Source organism: Theropithecus gelada, chromosome 11, assembly GCF_003255815.1.
Source record: "Theropithecus gelada isolate Dixy chromosome 11, Tgel_1.0, whole genome shotgun sequence".
NCBI classification, from domain to species: Eukaryota; Metazoa; Chordata; class Mammalia; order Primates; family Cercopithecidae; genus Theropithecus; species Theropithecus gelada.
Window position 1 is genome coordinate 108,516,797 of NC_037679.1, and position 20,044 is coordinate 108,536,840.

The 20,044-nt window shown below is 38.5% G+C and overlaps 1 protein-coding gene across 1 annotated transcript in view; it reads right to left on the reverse strand.

Annotated features, from left to right (window-relative positions):
- Positions 1-20,044, reverse strand: part of PLBD1 (phospholipase B domain containing 1) — a 68,001-nt gene that overhangs the window by 25,223 nt on the left and 22,734 nt on the right. Inside the window, exons 3-6 of the mRNA XM_025403756.1 lie at positions 16,095-16,178; positions 14,622-14,760; positions 10,486-10,626; positions 9,564-9,708 (exon numbers count right to left, since the gene is read on the reverse strand). Of these exons, the coding sequence (XP_025259541.1) occupies positions 9,564-9,708; positions 10,486-10,626; positions 14,622-14,760; positions 16,095-16,178 (509 nt within the window). The remainder of the gene's footprint in view (positions 1-9,563; positions 9,709-10,485; positions 10,627-14,621; positions 14,761-16,094; positions 16,179-20,044) is intronic.

The following is a 20,044-nucleotide window of genomic DNA, read 5'->3' on the forward strand; positions in this document are numbered from 1 at the left end:
GAGACAAAAAAAGACATTTCATAATGATAAAAGGGTCCATATAGCAGGAATATACTATACTTATGAATGTATGTGTTAAATGATAGAGTATCAAAATGCATAAAGCAAAACTACCAGAAATGAAATGAGAAATATAATCTGCCATGGGATTAGAGAACAAAGATAAGAAAATGAGAAATAGACAAATTAACAATTACAGTGGAGGTATAAATATTTATTTTGTAGTAAATGATTAACAAATAGAAAGTCAGTTAAGAAAACAGATGATTTGAATTACACTATCAATTAACTTGCAGTGACTGACATTTACAGAACACTACACTCAGAAATACTAGAATTTACATTATTTTCTACTGCATATGAAGCGTTCATTGAGATAGGCTCATGCTGAGCCATAACACAGCTCTCAATAAAGTTAAAAAAAATTTGAAATCATACAAAATATGCTCTCTGATCTCAGAATAAATTAGAAAATGGAAATTTATTTCCAATTAATTTATGATTATTTCTATAGAAATAAATTTCCATAAAAAATTGGAAAATAGTGACAAAGATCTGAAAAATCTGTAAATTTTTGGAAATTAAACAATACACTTTCAAATAAGCTATGGATTAAATAAATCATGTGATAAATTTAAAAATATTCCAAATGGAATAAAAATGGACACAAAATATATCAAAATTTGTCAGATGCACCAAAAGTAGTGCTTATTGGAAAATTTATCATTTTTTTGCTTATGATAGAAAGAAAGATGAAAATCAGTTATCTAGTTTTCTGCATTAAGAAGCTAGAAAAAATTACAAATTAAATGCAAAGTAAGTAGAAGAAAGAAAGTAAAGATAAAAATGGAAATTTTATCTTAATAAAGAAGAAAAATGGACAATATCATGAATGATAATGGGGACTTTACAGATCCTACAGACATTAAGATGTTAAGAAAAATATTATAAATAGCTTCATATCAATAAACTTAGAATAACTTAGAAAGAAGGGATAAATTCCTTGAAAGACACATTTTTAAAACTAACTCAAGAAGAGTTGGAAAACTGAAATAGTCCTGTAGCAGTGAAAGAAATTAAATTTACAATTAATAACTTTTCAACTAATAAAAACCTTCATGTCTAGATAGCTTCACATGTCTAGATAGCTTCACTTGTTAAAGCTTCACTTTAAACACTTAAAGAAGAAAATGGGCTAGGCATAGTGGCTCACACCTGTAGTCTCAGCATTTTGGGAAACCAAGGCAGGAGGATCACTTGAGCCTAAGAGTTTGAGGCTGCAGTGAGCTATGTTCACACCACTGTACTCCAGCTTGGGTGACAGAGTGAGACCCTGTCTTTAAAAATAAATAAATAAATAAATAGAACAAAATAATCCCAATCCTATACATGCTCTTAAAAAATTTAGGAGAAAGAAATAATTCCAAATTTAGGATATGAGGATAAGCTTATCCTAAAACCAAAACCACCATAAGAAAAGTAAACTACAAACTAATATGTCTGATGAATGTAAATGAAAAAAATCATTAACACATGTTAGTAAATTGAACTAAAAATAAATACAAAGAATAACACATCATGACTAAGTGAGGATTAACCCAGGAATTTCAAGTGGTTTAACATCTGAAAATCAATCAATATAACTCATCATATTAATAAAGGAAAAAATTCGTATGATCCTTTCAACAGTTGCTGAGAAAGAATTCAGAAAAATGCAACATTTATTTAATATTGATAAAAATATTAAATAAAGTAGGAAGAGCAGGGACCTTCCTTAACATTACAAAGGGCATCTACAAAAAATCTGCAGTTAACATCATACTTAATGGTGAAAGACAATACTTTTCACCCCAGGTCAGGAATTGGGCAAGGATTTCCATGCTCACCACTTACGGTCTCCATTATTCTGGAGGTCTTCTCCAGCACAATCATACAAAAATACAAAGACATACAAGGGATGGGAGAAGTCAGACTGTCTTTATTTAGAGATGACATGATTGTATATATAGAACATCCTAAGGAATCTATAAAAAAGCTATTAGAAATGATATGTGAATTTAAAAAGATCTCAGGATAATAATGTACAAAAAAAGTCATACTATATTGTGGTAGTTTTCAAATTTCCACAAATTATTTGGCACCCTTCTCTTCAAAAGGTGGATTCTAATTCCCTTTCCTTGAATGTGGGCTGCTCATAATACCTTGCTTCTAATTAATAGAACCTGGTGGAAGTGAGTGTTGACGTCTGAGGTGAGGTCACAATAGGCATTACTATTTCTCCCTTGTTCTTTTGGATGGCTTGGTCTGGAGGAAGCCAGGGGTCTTGCCATGAAGGACACTCAAGCAGTTCTGAGGAAAGGCCCAAGTGAAGAGGAACCAATTGCCAGCACCACCCTGTCGGCTATGTTAGTAAGTCGCTTTGGAAGCCCATACTCCAGTCTCAGTTAAGCTATCAGAGATTTCAGCCCTTCAGTCTTTGAGTCTTCCAGCTGAGGCCCCAGTCATAGGAGAGACAGATTATCCTCACTGTGTCCTATCTAAATTCCTGATCCACAGAAACCATGAGTAACTAAATCATTATTGTTTTTAGCCACTAATTTTTGGAGCAATTTGTTATGTAGCAATGGGCAATCAATAAATATACATGAGAACAAACAACTGAAAAAAGAATTAAATAAAATCTTGATTACAGGAGCATCAAACATAACTTAGGATTTAACTTACTTAAAGGTATGTAAGACCTAAATACTGAAAACTACATGATATGACTCAAATTAAAGACCTAAATAAACAAATAGATTGTATTAGTGGATTGGAAGACTCAATGTGGTTGACAAGTGAATTTTCTCTGAATTGGTTAAAACTATCAGATCTTTGTGCTGAGGTCTTCACACATTGTATTGGCTGCCATTTCAGTGCCATCATCTTCTAGTGATTTATCTCTTTGTCGTACCTCCTTGATTATTGATTTGTATTGCCAAAATAAGTACATATATGGGGAGGGCTGGTGCAGGGCTTTTACCTTCCTTACTTAGCCTCAGCAGTTGCTAGGCAAAACAGACCATGTATTCAAAACCCTTCTTGTTAGGGACAGAAACTTCTAGAACAAGGCTATTCAAAGTCACTTTTTTTGGGGTATCCAGTGCCTCAGGCAAGTGTTTTTGTTTGTTTAACAGGACCCCTGCCTATACAAACAATTTGATTAAAAACATATATTTAAAAATTCATAAGTACATGTGAGGTATGATGATTTATCATTGAAGATTTAGGATGGTGGGCAGAGAAAGGTACTCTGTTTTGTCTATTGTCCAATCAGTGCATGTGAAGATTCTTTATAGTATCCAGGTACCATCTCTTTGTATTCTTTATTATTAAATGCATTGTTCCTGGCTAAGTTCCTATTTTTTGTCATGAGAAAAAGGTAGCAATACTATTATTACAAAACCATGACTTTTTGGAACCCGTTTGTATTCAAACAACACAGATCTCCTTGCCTCTGCAGTTCCCTAACACCATTCTCTTAATGACTCTGCAACAACTATCACGCCACCTGTGAATCCTGGCTTCTAATGACTCAAAAATCCTTGTTATGCTTTGTTAATGTTGATCACAAACGCAAGTCTTACCAGAGTATTAAAAAAATTGTGAATGATAATTTGTTTTTTGGTCACTAAAGCTACACTGGGAATTTTACGGTGTAAACACAGATCAACATGTTTTCTGTTGGACTCTTTAGGCTAATTGCTGCCTCCCTAGAATGTAATCTCTTTGTTGTTGTTGTTGTTGTTGCTGTTGTTGTTGAGTTGAGGCCACACTTTGTCCCCCAGGCTGAAGTGCAGTAGTGCTATCTTGGCTCCCTGCAACCTCTGCTTCCCTGGCTCAAGCTGTTCTTCAGCCTCAGCCTCCCGAGCAGCTGGGATTACAGGCATGAGCCACCAACATTTGGCTAATTTTTTTGTATTTTTGCAGAGATGGGGTCTTGCCATGATGCCCATGCTGGTCTTGAACTCCTGAGCTTAAGACAATCCACCTGCCTTGACCTCCCAAACTGCTGGGATTACAGGCATGAGCCTGCTTAGCCTGTTTAAATGTTAAGTGCACGTACTTGAAAGTAGGTACATAAGAAGATAAAAGAATAGGCTCAAAGCCCCAGGAAAATTTAAGCGAAGTCTTCATAACTTAAGTCTTCACAATTTAAGTCAAGTCAAGTCTTCATGAGCCTAATCTCCTTTCATGCTGAACCCTCCGCCACCTTCGCTCCTCACCCATGGGTACCAGTGGGCAGGATAAGTGAGAAGCCTGTAAGCCAAGCTGGAAGAGCTGTCCCAATCCCACAAGAAAAATCCATCTGTTTTAAGACTGACTCAAGACAGTAGGAAGTCACATCATCAACTGCAGCAAAAGATTTGCTACAAAGGCCCGTTTGTGTTGTAGAACAAGGTTCTCAAAAGGCCTCAGAGGGGCCAGGCCTAGCCCGCCCCACGGACTGCCTGACACACGGTGCACAGCTGCAGGGGTGAGGAGGCCACCACAGGGGCCAGATGTGGAGCTCATAGGTCGAAGTTCCCTTTCGCTTTACTGTCCTCCCCTGCTGCATGCTGAAACCCAAGGGTAAGAGGTGGTTTTCAGTAGCATAGATCCCTGAACATATGCTCTCACATGAGAGCCACCCTAGGTCATCGTGACCGCCATTCTGACAGCTAGGCTATGCACCATCTTGCAAAAAATATATACTGTGAGGGCCAAGTAGAGGAATCTGCTTACCAGGACCAGGCCATAGGCTTGAGTCCCAAAGCTCCTTGGGGCATCTTGTTCAACCCATGTGTGGGCAGGAGTGGAGAAGAGCCCCCAGATAGGGAGATATAGGACAAAGGCCGATGTGCATTGTTTTCTGGGCTCAAGAAGCTGACCTGGATGGCTCAGCCATCTTGATCAGTCTTGGGTACTAGAGGGGGATTGAGAAATTTTCTGGAAAGGAGCTTTCTGAACTGGATGCCCAGAGACACAGGTCAAGATACTGCCAGCCTGGCCGGTCTCAGGATGCTGGAGGGGGATTTAGGTAATTTTCAGGAACGTAATTCCAAGCTGGGAGGGTGGGGAGTTCCTGTGCCCAGATCTAAGGGTGGTACCGAGGTTATCAGCACCTGGTATACTTTGGTATACTTTTGACCTTCCCTGGGTATTGCATGTTAGCCTCTTTAGGTGAAATAATTTCCTCAATCTCCACTTTGTAATTTTAGAAAAGACTAAAAAAGACCAAGCCTGTTAAACAACCAAATCACCTTAAATTCTTTCTAAATTAATAAAAATTATTCTGTTTTCTTAACCTAAAACGACCTCTATTTTTATGGAATGAACTGAGGCTCTGGTGAACGTACAGCATGAGACTGGCTTCAATACGTTTGGGCGTACGGAAGGCAGCAAATCCTTTTGTATTATTGATAAATGTGAAGGATTACCATTGTTCCTTCTATTCTCCTATGTTAGAGTACAATTTGGGGAGTGTCCTGACAATTCCTATTAGGTAATTATCCCTCAAGGATTCTTGCAAGGACAACAGGAGGACACATAACGTTGTGTTGTGTTTCAGTAATTCAGCAGTCATGTTTGTTATCCTCTGGAAGAGGGATTATCAAGCTTCCATCCATATGCTGATTGACCATTTACAAAATATGGTGGTTTGAGTTGCCTGGATTATTGCACCAGCCTTCTAAATGTTCTGCTGGCAGCCTCTCTTGTCCTCCTCTAATGGGCCAGATAATCCACAAATGCAAATCTACTCATGTCCCTTTCACTTGTCACTTTAGTGGCCTCATGTCGTGCCTCATTCCCTCTCTCTGGCCTTCTTGATGCTGTCTCTTGCCCATATACTGTTTGTTCCTCAAGGAACATTCTACCACTGTATCCCCATTGGGCTTGGCTAAATTATCTTGTCTTTTATGCCTCGACTTAAATTTTCCTTTCTCTTAGCTTTCTCAATGTTCCCAGACTAGTCTTTCTCTTATTACAAAAATCACACTCTAATGTCATTTTTTTTTTATTGGCCTCTACGTCTCAACAGAAAGTAAACTGTGACAGTAGGAATTCTGTCTATGCCAGTCTCCATCAACAATCCTTTGCCTAGCCCAATTTAACAGAAAATTGTTGATGAATAAACTATATAATGTTTACAACTTTATGAAGCAAGCATTCTATTAGCCTCATTTTACAGCGAGAAACATGTGGCTCACCAAAGTAAAGCAGTTGGACTTCATACGTTGAAAGAGTTTAGCAGCTGTCCAAGCTCTGCCTTTTTCCTTCATAAAAACCTCAGAAAACACACAAAATATCCCGTCTTGAAGCTTTAGCGTTTTTCATGGCAATGATCTTGACGGTCACTCCAAAAAATTTAGCAGGAAGGCCATGATGTGTTGTAAAAGGTGGATAGGAGCATATGAAATCCTCAGAATTCTCTGTATCTTTAGCATGATGGTAGCTGTAGCATCCCAGTTACCATCATCTCTAACATGCCTCAGCCAAGTCAGGAACGTTTCTTGAGTTGATCTGTATGTTCTGACTCAGGAATTCTTTTCGTTTGTTTTTAATTTTTATATTGCCTCCATTTAATTTTAATACAAACATACAAACTGCTACGTCAACACAAGGTATTTGCTTAATTCCTAATTAACTTCATTCCATCCTCTTTTTTCCAATCTTATTGAGGCATAATTGACAATAAAAATTGTATATATTCAAGGTTTACATGATGTTTTGATACACCTATACACTGTGAAATGATTTCCACAATCCAACTAATTAACATATTCAGCACCTCACATAGCTACCTTTGTGTGTCGTGTGTGTAGGGAGAATACTTAAGATCTACTCTCTTAGCAAATTTCAAAAACACAGTACATTATTCTCAACTACTGACGCAGGAATTCTTAATATCCTTGCACAGATCTTGAAGAGCCTCCAGGCTCTGCGTTCTTTGATGAAAAAATGACTCGACACTCCTAACCTATTCAATTTACCATGGCACTCCTCCATCAAAGAAAAACAAGGAAGTCATCCAGCTTTGTTCTGGACTCAGCAGCTAAGTTGGCATGAGCTTCATCGCAAAGCATAGTTCTATGTCATGTCTATTCAATGAATCCAATGTTGCTGGTCCCTTAATAAAATAATTTGTAACATAAATGAGACTGCACATGTTTTTCCTGTTTGGTGCTGAGAACAAAGCTGCCCAGTTAGAGAAAATATGAATCCCACTGTTCCATTGGCTCCTGTAAAAACGTCTTGGGGTATACATAAAAGTGTCTTTTGCTCTCTTGGAGTTTCAATTGCTCCAAAAAGCTCTACATATGATCTATGATATCTATTTGTGTAACTCATCTGGAAGGATACATATGCAAATGTTAACGGGATTATACGTTTTGTAAGAAAATCTTCCATGACCTTCTCCATCACTACCTCTGGGGTCCAGGACTGTTAACACTACTGGAGAGCATTGTATTTCACAGAGATTTCAAAGCAGTGCACATAACATCTGAATGTTGCATTTTATCACAAAGAAGAGGAAGAGGAAGAATAGTGGACTGCTCTGTCTCTTGCTGTTCTTAAATGTCAGTGTAATAGAATGTGAAAGAATCAAAGCACAGTCTAACTCAGAGAGAGGAGTCCCTAGTCCCCCTCAATGCTAAAACAACTAAGCAAACTAAGACAAAGATGAAATCAAAGTGGTTTCAAAGAAAGGATCAGGTCACAAGGACAGAGAAATACTGGGTTATGCCCTTGGTCAGAATTCCTGATAGGGGCTGGACATGATGGCTCACACCTTAATCCCAGCACTTTGGGAGGCTGAAGCTGGAGGACCACTTGAGCCCAGGAGCTTAAGACCAGCCTGGGCAATGTAGCAAGATCCCATCTAAATAAAATATATTTTTTAAAATTAGCCAGACATGGTGATGTGTGCCTGTAGTGTCAACTACTTGGGAGGCTGAGGCAAGAGGGTCATTTGAGCCCTGGAGGTCAAAGCTGCAGTGGGCTATCGTTGTACCGCTACACTCCAGCCTGAGTGATAGGGTGAGACCCTGACTCTAAAAATAAAAAGGAATTTCTGATAGGAAGACCAAACATATTCTGACAAAGGTAGATAGATATGACAGGTGTTTGGTATAACCAACCCATAAGTTACAGATATGTAATTAAAGGTCATGTTGGTTACAGTGTATCCAGTCGAACTCTTAGATGTTTAGTGTTTTCCCCTTGACTTTGCTCTTAATGTTTCTTGAGGAGGCTGGGGCTAACACATGCTAACACATACGCTTTGTTGGATTTACAGAGTGAGTTTTGTTTTTTTAAATACATGTTTTTATCTAAGTTGGAGGATCTGGAAATTCTTGGATGGAGAACAGACAGTGAAAGCTGATCCTTGCCTCCTTTCCATGGGTCATATGTTTGCTACACTTGTTTCCACTTTCTCTCTTTTTTTTTTTTTTCCTTGAGACGGAGTCTCGCTCTGTCGCCCAGGCTGGAGTGCTGTGGCGGGATGTTGGCTTATTGCAAGCTCCACCTCCCGGGTTCACGCCATTCTCCTGCCTCAGCCTCCCGAGTAGCTGGGACTACAGGCACCCACCGCCACACCTGGCTAATTTTTTTGTATTTTTAGTAGAGACGAGGTTTCACCGTGTTAGCCAGGATGGTCTCAATCTCCTGATCTCATGATCCGCCAGCCTCAGCCTCCCAAAGTGCTGGGATTACAGGCGTGAGCCACCGCGCCCGGCCTCCACTTTCTGTTTTCTTAAACCAGACCTGCTTTATTCATTTACATCACCTGCCTGTTGCATTTAGACCCAGGAATTTGCAACCTCTCTTCTACTGGGACTGTCCTCCCGTCCATCTCTACTTCTTCAAATTCTAGCCATCCTTCATGGTCTATCTCAAAGGTCATCCTCTCTTTCCTTTCCCCAACAATCAGATGTGCGTCTCACCCCCTTGGAATGGACAACACTGGTTACACTTCTTTTGTAGTACATACAGTATTCAGTAATATTATTACTCTTGTTCATATTACACTTTATATTGTCCTCCTGACTATAATGTAAAGTTTATAAACTTACACATTCATTCATCCATTCATTTGGCAATTTATTAAGTACTCGATGCCACACACTAAGGTTAAGTGCTGTGGATATTGCAGTAAATAAAAGAAACACTACAGGCCCTCAAGGTGGTACCTGAGCGCAGGATCAGCCATGTCTTCATTGCTTCTGCTGCAGAGCCTAGCAAAGTGTCTTGTACATGATACATACTCAGTTGGCATTTGTTGAAATAAATTTAGATGTAGCCATTTACATTTACGAAGTGTCTTCTATTTGGCAATTCTAGTAACCTTGTTTATGTCATTCTATTAAATAAAAGTATTTGAGCTATATTTCTTCAAAAGCACTCTGAAAATCAGATTGTTTGTTAATATATACTAACCATTAAACATTTCTTCTCCCATTGCAGTTAACACTGAGTCACTAAGGCTTTATCCGGGAATAGTACTCAGAGTGCTCAGATGTTTCTTTAAATTCATTTACCTGGGTAACTGCTGAAAGAGAGGCGACTACTGCTGGTATCTTTATCTTTGATGTTGAAGTCCCAGTGTTTATATATCCTGAGCATGGCTGCGTACGTGTACCAGCTTGAGTGAGCAAAAAGGATGTTCTCAAACCCAGGAAGAACCTGCAGCCAGAATTATAGTGGATTACACAGATGTACATAGCTAACTGACTGCAATTGTCTTAAGTGTAAGAGGCAATCAGGGATTGTGCCCTTTCAGGTAAGTGTTTATTGCTATATTGATTACTGGAAAATATGGCCAAGGAATCAAGATTAACATTTAATGTGGCCCCAAACAGACTCTTCCTTCTAACATTCAAAATGGAAGACTCTAACTGGGCATGGTGGCTCACACTCAAAATCCCAGCACTTTGGGAGGCCAAGGCAGGCGGATCACTTGAGGTCAGGAGTTCGAGACCAGCCTGGCCAAAATGGTGAAACCCTGTCTATACCAAAAAAACAAGAAAAATTAACCAGGCATGGTGACACACCCCTGTAGTCCCAGCTACTTGGGAAATTGAGGCAAGAGACTCGCTTGAACCTGGGAGGCAGAGGTTGCAGTGAGGCGAGATCACACCACTGCACTCCAGCCAGAGCATTAGAGTGAGACTCCAGCTCAAAAACAAAACAAAACAAAAAAACAAAATGGAAGATTCTAGAAGGTGGAAGTGGCGCAGGTGCACACAGCATGGGAGGAATGGTGGAAGAAATAGATGTAACATCATGTACTTAAAATTCTCTCCATCAAAGTTACTTCCAGTTCTTAACTTCTACCATTGAAGAACTCACGAGCTGATACACTGTTATAGCCAGGAGTGATGAGATGTTGCTATACTTGGGCGTTATATAGATAAAGTCTGTAAGAACCAGAACAAGGCAAAAGGAGCTGCTATGTCTTACCTTAATAAGAGCGGAGCAATGTCCCATGTCCCATCTCTTAAAAACCTTTAGGCTGCTGTTTTTTGTGGGAGAGAGTGAGGGAATCAGATCCAATAAATCTCCAACAGCATTCAGGAACTGAATCTGGAACAGGGTCATTGGCTAGGAAAGGACAAAGACTGCACTTACATCGATTTGTGACAGACATCTTTTCCTGTTTTTCCTCTCGTTAGGGTCCCATTAAATTATTCCCTTGCAGGCTGTGCGCAGTGGCTCACACCTGTAATCCCAGCACTTTGGGAGGCCGAGGTGGGTGGATCACGAGGTCAGGAGACCGAGACCATCCTGGCTAACATGGTGAAACCCCGTCTCTAGTAAAAATACAAAAATTAGCCGGGCGTGGTGGTGGGCGCCTGTAGTCCCAGCTACTCGGGAGGCTGAGGCAGGAGAACGATGTGAACCCAGGAGGTGGAGGTTGCAGTGAGCCAAGATCACGTCACTGCTCTCCAGCTGGGTGACAGAGTGAGACTCTATCTAAAAAAAAAAAAAAAAATTATTTATTTCTGAAGTGTCTCTTATGCTAGATTTTTATTGTAGCTAATAAAATAATTTTTATGGCTTTATAGTTTAGAAGAGCTGTTTTGGCATGTTTTGATAGCCACAGAATTTGGGAGTGGCTCCTTGGAGAGTAAAGTAGAGCTTTCTGTTTGCACTCTACAGCAGTGCTTCTCAACCTTGGCACTACTGACATTTTGAGCCAGTTCATACTTTCTTTTCGGTTGTTGTGCATTGTGAGATGTTTAGCATCATTCCTGGCCTCTACCCACTAGGTATCAGTGGCAACTTCCCAGTTTTGGCAACCAAAAATGTCTCCAAGACATTGCCAAGTGTCCTCTGGAGAGAAACCACTCTTAGACAAGAACCACTGCTACACAGCAAAAACATTCAACTAAGAAGCTTTTGGTTTTGATTGTGTGTTAACCGTAAGACCAACTGACTGGCCAGCATTAACTCTGAAGCAGTTATCAGATTGTACTTGAACATGAACTTTGTGTAAACTGGAGAGCACTGCTCCAGGAAGATTCAGTCTGCTGCAGCAGGTCCGGGTTAGGCATCAACAAATTGGTTTTGGGGTAGAGGTGGTGGGAAGACAAACACAAATAACATTTTAACCGAAAAACTAAAACCAAAGCAAAAACTCAATCCAATTTTTATTTATATAAATATCATCTCTGTTTTGTTTGTTTGAATAAGTTATGCATTTATTATTCAAGATTTTAAAAATTATAATAATGTTTATAGCAGAAAGTCTCCTCCTTTTCCTTTCTCCATTTGCTCAGGTACTACCATTTCTAGTTAATCATTTTGCTAGTTTTTTTGCATATACTGCCAGAGTTTTTTGATTTTTTATTTTTCCCTATTGGCACCGTGATCTTGGATCCAGAGTTTTAAAAATGTCTTGTAAATACAATTTTTAAAAACATACATGGTAGTGTGTTATATGCACTGTTGTTCACCTTGATTTTTTTTTTCTTTTTTTGTCTTAATATCTCTCATTTAATGTTTTGGGGATGTTTTTATATTGGATGTAAAAATTGTCCTCACTCTTCTTTTTATTTTTATTATTTATTTATTTATTTCCTTATTTCTAAGACAGAGTTTCACTCTTGTTGCCCAGGCTGGAGTGCAATCGCGCGATCTCAGCTCACTGCAACCTCCGCCTCCCGGGTTCAAGCGATTCTCCTGCCTCGGCCTCTCAAGTAGCTGGGATTACAGGTGCCCACTACCATGCCCAGCTAATTTTTGTAGTTTTTTGTAGAGACGAGGTTTCACCATGTTGGCTGGGCTGGTCTAGAACTCCTGACCTTAGGTGATCCACCCACCTTGGCCTCCCAAAGTGCTGGGATTACAGGCGTGAGCCACCGCACCTGGCCTGTCTTCACTCTTCTAAGCAGCATTCCAATGTACGGATGTTTTATAATATTTTTAACTAGTCTTTTCTTTGATGAGTTTTCAAGTGGCTTCTAGTCTTTTGCTATTATAAACAATGCCACAATAATTAATCTTGGACACATCATTTTGCTTATGTTTGAGTCTATGTGTGGGATAAATTCCTAGAAGTGATTTAGATTTTAATAGATATTGCCAAATTGTCCTCATATGAATTGTTTAAATTATACTCTTCTGGCAGGGTGCAGTGGCTCACGAGTGTAATCCCAGCATTTTGGGAGGCCGAGTCCGATGAATCACCTGAGGTCAGGAGTTCGAGACCAGCCTGGCTAACATGGTGAAATCCCATCTCTATTAAAAATACAAAAATTAGCTGGGTTGGGTGGTGCATGCTTGTATTCCCAGATACTCAAGAGGCTGAGGCACAAGAATTGGTTGAGCCCCAGAGGCGGAGGTTGCAGCTGAGATCAAGCCACTGCTCTCCTGCCTAGGTGATAGAGTGAGACTCTGTCTCTAAATAAATAAATAAAACTCTTCCATCCTCAATAACATATTAAACATTTAGTTTATCTCCAATCTCATAGGTGCAAAACAGTATCCCACTGTAATTGATATTTGCATTTCTTTTGTTATACTGTATAATATATCCATATGTTGGAATGCTGCTTAGAAGCGTAAGGACAGATGATATTACACATCTGAAAGAATAAAGATGTATACATACAATTTAAGGAAAAATAAATAAACACCGATGTAGTCAACTCACAGTTTAAAAAATGGAACATCAGCAGTGCCTTAGAAGTCGCCAATCTCATCTCTCTCCTTTCCTGCCAGCGGTCACCACTATGCTAAATTTTGTATAGCTCATTACCTGCCACTCTATTATTTATCATCTATATATAATATATTTATCACCTATATATATATATTTTTTAAGATATATTTTTAAAACTCTACCTTTTTTGAATTTGCACAAATAGAGTCATATTGTATGGGCTGGGTGCAATGGCTCATACCTGTAATCCCAGCACTTCAGGAGGCTGAGGCGGGTAGATCATTTGAGGTCAGGAGTTCGAGACTAGCCTGGCCAACATGGTGAGACCTCATCTCTACCAAAAATACAAAAATTAGTTGGGCGTGGTGGCTCACGCCTGTAGTCTCAGCTACTTGGGAGGATGAGGCAGGAGAATCACCTGAACCCAGGAGGCAGAGGTTGCAGTGAGCCAAGATCGTGCCACCACACTCCAGCCTGGGTGACAGAGCAAGACTCTGACTCAAAAAAAAAAGTTAGAGTCTTACTGTATGCATTTTTCTGTAACTCACTGCTTTCGCTGGGCATTATTTTGACATTTATCAACATATATGTGTATATACACACATATATACACACATATACACACAGACACAGACATGTATATATATGTGCATATATATGTATATATACATATATGCACACATTGGACAAAATAGACAAAAAGTTCAAAGAAAAGCTATGCACTTAATTTTATATATATATACACACACTGGTCAAAATAGGCAAAAAGACAGTTATATAATATACATATTTTGTGTATATATACTGGCAAAATAGACAAAATGTAATAAATGTAATATGTTATATAATATACATATTATATACATATATACTGGCAAAATAGACAAAAGATTATATAATATACATATTTCATTTATACATATATTATCCCAGGAAACAAAATATCCACAATTTTTGGAAGTATATCAAATGGTACCTTGGAAGCCTCAGTGAGTCAGTAAAGCTTTCCCCCAGAATTAAAATGCATATGTGTTTGTGTGGATATGTGTTTACATGAATGTTGTGGAGTGTGGCAAACATAGAACTTACATACTTAAACATCTTGTCTTAATGAGCATGCAGTCTAAAACACTAGTTTTATCAGAGTAGTTAAAAACCCAGTACATTCATACCATGCTTTTTAACCTAATCCTGAGCCCAGTATTATGGGAGATTGAAAACACACAGAAACAAGTTGGCTTACTTGTGTTTTGGGCTTGTAATTTTGTAAATTAGGTGTCACAATATGACAGCTATGACGGTTCTTGGCTGTAAGGAATGTATACTGTAGTTCTACTTTGATCTGCTTCTAAACTGGAATGTTATTTTAAAGATAACATTCAATATTCTTACCATACTGTGTAAATTCTGAGAAGCTTGTTTAAAATCCTACCTTTGTCCCTTCTAAGATGGCCCTCCTCTTTGCTCCTACGTAAAGACCATCTATTTGTGCCATCACATAGCCTGTGTGTCTCCAAAATGAGTCATCCTTGTATGCTTTGATATTTTTCCGGGTCCACTTATCTTGCTTCCTGGAAGAGAAATTAGATTTGCACTACAGTCTCAACAGTTACTCATTCAAAGGTAAATCAAACCAGCACTGAGAGGTTATATACTCAGACACTTATGCTAATGTGATTTCAATTCTAGATCTGGTAACACTCCAGTCACTCAAAGGATTTCAGGGAAAATTCTAACTGATTTTTAATTTCTCCCTAGGGTTTTGATTCTTCTTTCACAGCTGCTTCTGTGCTGTATCTAGAACAAAAGCATAAGTGTGATGCTGACCCTCCTGTGATACGAGACCTAAACATGTCGAGGAGAGACTATCCAAATGCATTTTGTGTCAAACCACAATGTTTCACTAAGTCAATAAAGATACGTTGATTAACCTTACTTTTAGTTGTAGAAGTAGTAAAGTTAAACAACCGGACAAAATCTAAGGGCAAGGTGGTTGATATCTGTTTGTATTTCTCTCAGATCATTTGCATAGCTTATGATTCATTCCGTTTCAGTTGTTATTAGGAACTGCCTCAATGCCTCAGTCCCAGCATGGTAGCAAAAATGTCATTTTTTAATGGTGCCTTCATTCTTCCAGTTCTCTGAACTTTCATGGGATGATTTGATATAACTTTGTATACTGAAAACTATTTCTGACTTGTTCAGGCGATCACTAGATCAGTCTTAGAATAATGTCCTTGCTTCATGGGATCTAGCCCAGTGGTTTTTCACTGAAGCTCTATAGGACTTTTAGCATTTCATGAAGAAGTTGCTTGGAGTGCAATTTGGAGGGCCAACCCAAGAGCCTTTCTGTCCCCAAATTAATCTCCTGTCATCCCACCTGTAATCAAACACATCCCATGTGTTTAAAAGTGTAAACACATTTAAAATTTTAGTCTTCAGGAAACTTTATTAAAATGGAAATTGTCTCAGAGGGTGTTAAGAATTATGACTTTGGATATTATCGAAGACCTCAGTTAGGATTAGTTGCAGGCTCATGAAAAGGAAACACCTTAAAGAGTGAAGAGAGGGGATCCCTGCAAGAAGGAGAAGGGCCTCCATGAGGAAGAGATCCAGGGACTTAACACTGATACTTTACACTGGTGATGTTCCTCTAACCGTGTCAGCAATTGATTAAGCGATATTCAACTCAACCTTTGAAAGAGCTGACATTAAAGAGCATATTGTTTGCAACCAGTTTTCATGTCATTACCAAAAAGTGCTATCCCCTACTACAAGAACAACTGTAGAGTCCTGCTAAAGAGATTTAAAAAGAAATTGGCAAAGAAAAAATTGCTGCTTGAAATTACAGATTCAGTCCCTGCAGCATTAAAAACAACGAAAAGAGAAAAGCTATTATACGTACTCCATAAAATCCTGCACTTCATCCATGATGGAAGGTTTCCTGATCAGCTGCGGGTAAAGGTTTGTGTAGTGGTCATTCATGTGCCTGAAATGATACATGAAAATTACCACATTTCTATTTTTGTTCTTGGATTTCTCCATCACAGTAAATTATTCAATCATTTGGCTAACTAGGATGTCCCTAATTACAAACTCTCCCTACTATCTTTTTTCCTTAATAAATGCACAGTTTCAAATTGGGAAATATTTACAACATATAGAAAAGGATAGAATATCGAAAACACCCAAGTATTCACCACTCAACTTTATTAAATTATTATATTTTGCCATATTTGCCACATATATTTAAAAAATCAAACAAAGAGTAGAGTCAAAGCCCCTGTGTGCACTTCCTGATGCTAATTCTTTTCCCTTCTCCCAAGAGGTAATAACTTCAGTCTTGAATCTGATTATTCCCATGCATGTTTATATGCAATTAAACATTTAACCATAAATAATGTAACCATAAATATACATTTAACCATAAATGTATATTTAACCATAAATACACATTTAACCATAAATAATGCATAGAATTATCATGTTCGCAACACACTATAAAAAAGATCATACTGATCACTCTTTACTTATTTATCTCAATATGATTTTTGAAGAAATATCTATGCTATCTGCTACTTAAATTTATTCTTTTTAACTGCTGATACTATTCCATGGTATGACCATATTCATGTATGCATTCCCATGATGGACATTTAACTGATTTTTTATTTCTTCCTATTATAATGCAACTTCAAATGTTTTTGTATATGTCTTTTTTTTCACACATTTGCATGTTCTTCTAGGACATGCACACACACACACACACATACATACACATGTGAATAATAGTTGGGGTAAGTATTCTATATAGCTATAAAGTAACTAGATATTGCCAAATTGTTCTCCACAGTGATCGTACCAATTTATATCCCTACTTACTACGTTAGACTTCTCCTTCTTCCACAGCCTTACCAACACTTCATATTGTGAGACTTTTCAACTTTTAACAATTTGATAGGTTTTAAATAGTCCCTCCATTTAATTTCCATTCTTCATAAGATTATTGGGCATTTGTAATTCTTTATTTTAAAACTTAAAAAAATTAAAAATGTTTCATATGGTGTACAGTTAATATTTCTAATTGATTAAAATAATCCACTTACATTTACTGGGATTTTAATATTCTTGGAGTTCTTTCTCTTTTTTCTTTCTTTTTTTTTTTTTTTTGAGATGGAGTCTCACTGTGTCGCCCAGGCTGGAGTGCAGTGGCGCGATCTTGGCTCACTGCAAGCTCCGCCTCCCGAGTTCACGCCATTCTCCTGCCTCAGCCTCCCGAGTAGCTGGTACTACAGGCGCCCACCACCTCGCCCGACTAATTTTTTGTAATTTTAGTAGAGATGGCGTTTCACCGTGTTAGTTAGCCAGGATGGTCTCGATCTCCTGACCTCATGATCCGCCCGCCTCAGCCCCACAAAGTGCTGGGATTACAGGCGTGAGCCACCGCGCCCAGCCTCTTGGATTTATTTCTATAATCTTTTCTGTTTTCCATTTACTATCCCTTCATTTGTCCCCGTCCCCTCTTTTATGTTTTCTTTGTTTAGATAATACTTCTGTTATTTTCTTTTCAGTTCTGCTGATTTAAAACCTATAGAATGTATTTTTATTCTTAACATTAAAAAGATATAACGAGTATTTTCTTATAAAGTCTAAATGAGTTTTATATTTCTCTCTTCGTCTAAACATAAAGCATATTTTAGCACATTTTAACTACCCATTGACATCCTCCATCATGTTATTGTTCAAAGATTTAGTTTTACCTTTTTGATTTATTTTCTTAGGCTGAGCGCAATGGTTCACACCTGTAATCCCAGCACTTTGGGAGGCCGAGGTGTGCGGATCACGAGGTCAGGAGTTTGAGAACAGCCTGGCCAACATGGTGAAACCCCATCTCTACTAAAAATACATACACACAAAAATTAGCCGGACCTGGAGGCATGCACCTGTAATCCCAGCTACTCCAGAGGCTGAGGCAGCAGAATGGTTTAAACCTGGGAGGTGGAGGTTGCAGTGAGCCAAGATCATGCCATTGCGTTACAGCCTGGGCAACAGAGCAAGACTTCACCTCGGGAAAAAAACAAAAAATATTTTCTTTTTAACCTTTACAATTAAATTGTATTAATTTTTTTTTGTTTCTTGTATTAATGATTGTTCCTTACATACCACACTTTCCCTCCTATTATACTTGGTAAAGTATAGCCTCTAACAGTTTAATGAAGTCTTTGGGTGGTAAACTGTTTTAATTTATGTATCTGAACATATTATTATTTTGCCCCTCCTCCTGGATGATTTAAACGGTTATAACATTCTAGTTAGATATTTCTCCTCAATACTTTTAAGATAGTATCTTGATGTCTTCTGACACTGTTGCTGATGATCCGCAATATGCTTCCTAGCTGAGATTCCTTTGTAGTTAACGTCTTTCCTTTCTAATAGCTTTTAAGATGGTTCCCTTTATCTTCAATTGTCTGCAGTCTCATCCGCTGCATTATAGCAATTTAAAAGGCTGCGTCTTCCAACTAAGGATTTGTGTTTTTTGTTTTTTGTGTTATTTTTGAGATGCAGTCTTGCTCTGTCACCCAGACTGGAGTGCAGCCGTGTGATCTTGGCTCACTGTAACCGCCGCTTCCCAAGTTCAAGCAATTCTCCTGCCTCAGCCTCCCGAGTAGCTGGGACTAGAGACGTTTGCCACCATGCCTGACTAATTTTTGTATTTTTAGTAGAGATGGGGTTTTGCCATGTTGGCCAGGCTGATCTTGAACTCCTGACCTCAGGTGATCCATCCACCTCAGCCTCCGAAAGTACTGGGATTATAGGAGTGAGCCATTGCACTGGGCCTGTTTTTTCCATTTTGATAAATTCTCAGCAATTACCTTGTCAATTATTGCTTATCTGCAATTGCCTCTAGTCTCTTTTTCTGAAACTCCTAATAGGTCTATATGAGAGTTTCTCAATCTAATTACTATGTCTAATAACAGTTTTTTCATAAGTTTTACCGTTTATCTCTTTGGGCTGTGTATCGTATAAATCCCTCAATACTAATATCCGATTCAGAATTTTTTATCTGATTGTATCTAGTCCAGGGTTTGTCTATGTATTGAGATTTTTAAAAATTTAACTTCTATAATTTTCTTTTACATTTCTAACAAGCTCTTTTTAAAAATCCGTCTTTTTACTTCTTACTCCTTGTTTAACAAATTCTCCAAGTTTTCTTTCATTTATAACTTAAAGCACCCTATGCAAATGTAAAGTCTTTGTGAAACCATACTAAAAATTAATCTGGAGTATACTCACATTGTTGATTTTGCTAACTATCTTTCAATTTCTTTGTGGATTTTGGAACTTTGGTGTGTAGGCATTTTTCTTTCCCCCCTCTGTCTCTCTCCCTCTCTCCCTCCCTCTTTCCCTGTCCAAATGCCTCCATCTGAGTCCTAGGAACCAGGTCTTACAGTGCCTTTTTGGGACTTCCATCCTATGGAATATTGCAGCGATATTTGTAAATAACTAAACCAGCATGTGAATGATTTGGCTTTTGGTTGCCACCACCTCCCCACCCCCAAGCTTACCGTTTCTTATAAATCTATAGGCTAGGACTTACATCACCAACACTATTTTGTGGCCTCCTTTCTACAAGCAGTTAAAAGCATCAAGGCTACTTCTGGCTCCCAGCCCTGACTCAGCTCACTCAAAGCATTGAGGCCCTCACCCATCAGCAGGTGGCTGCCTCTGCTGGCTTCAGGCCAAGGGCCAGTAGATCCATATTTTATCACTTTGTTCAATTTCTGGTAGAAGAGACATTTAATCTTGTTCTGGAGCCCAGCTGTGTTACTGTGAGGTTTTCTTTCTCATATTTTC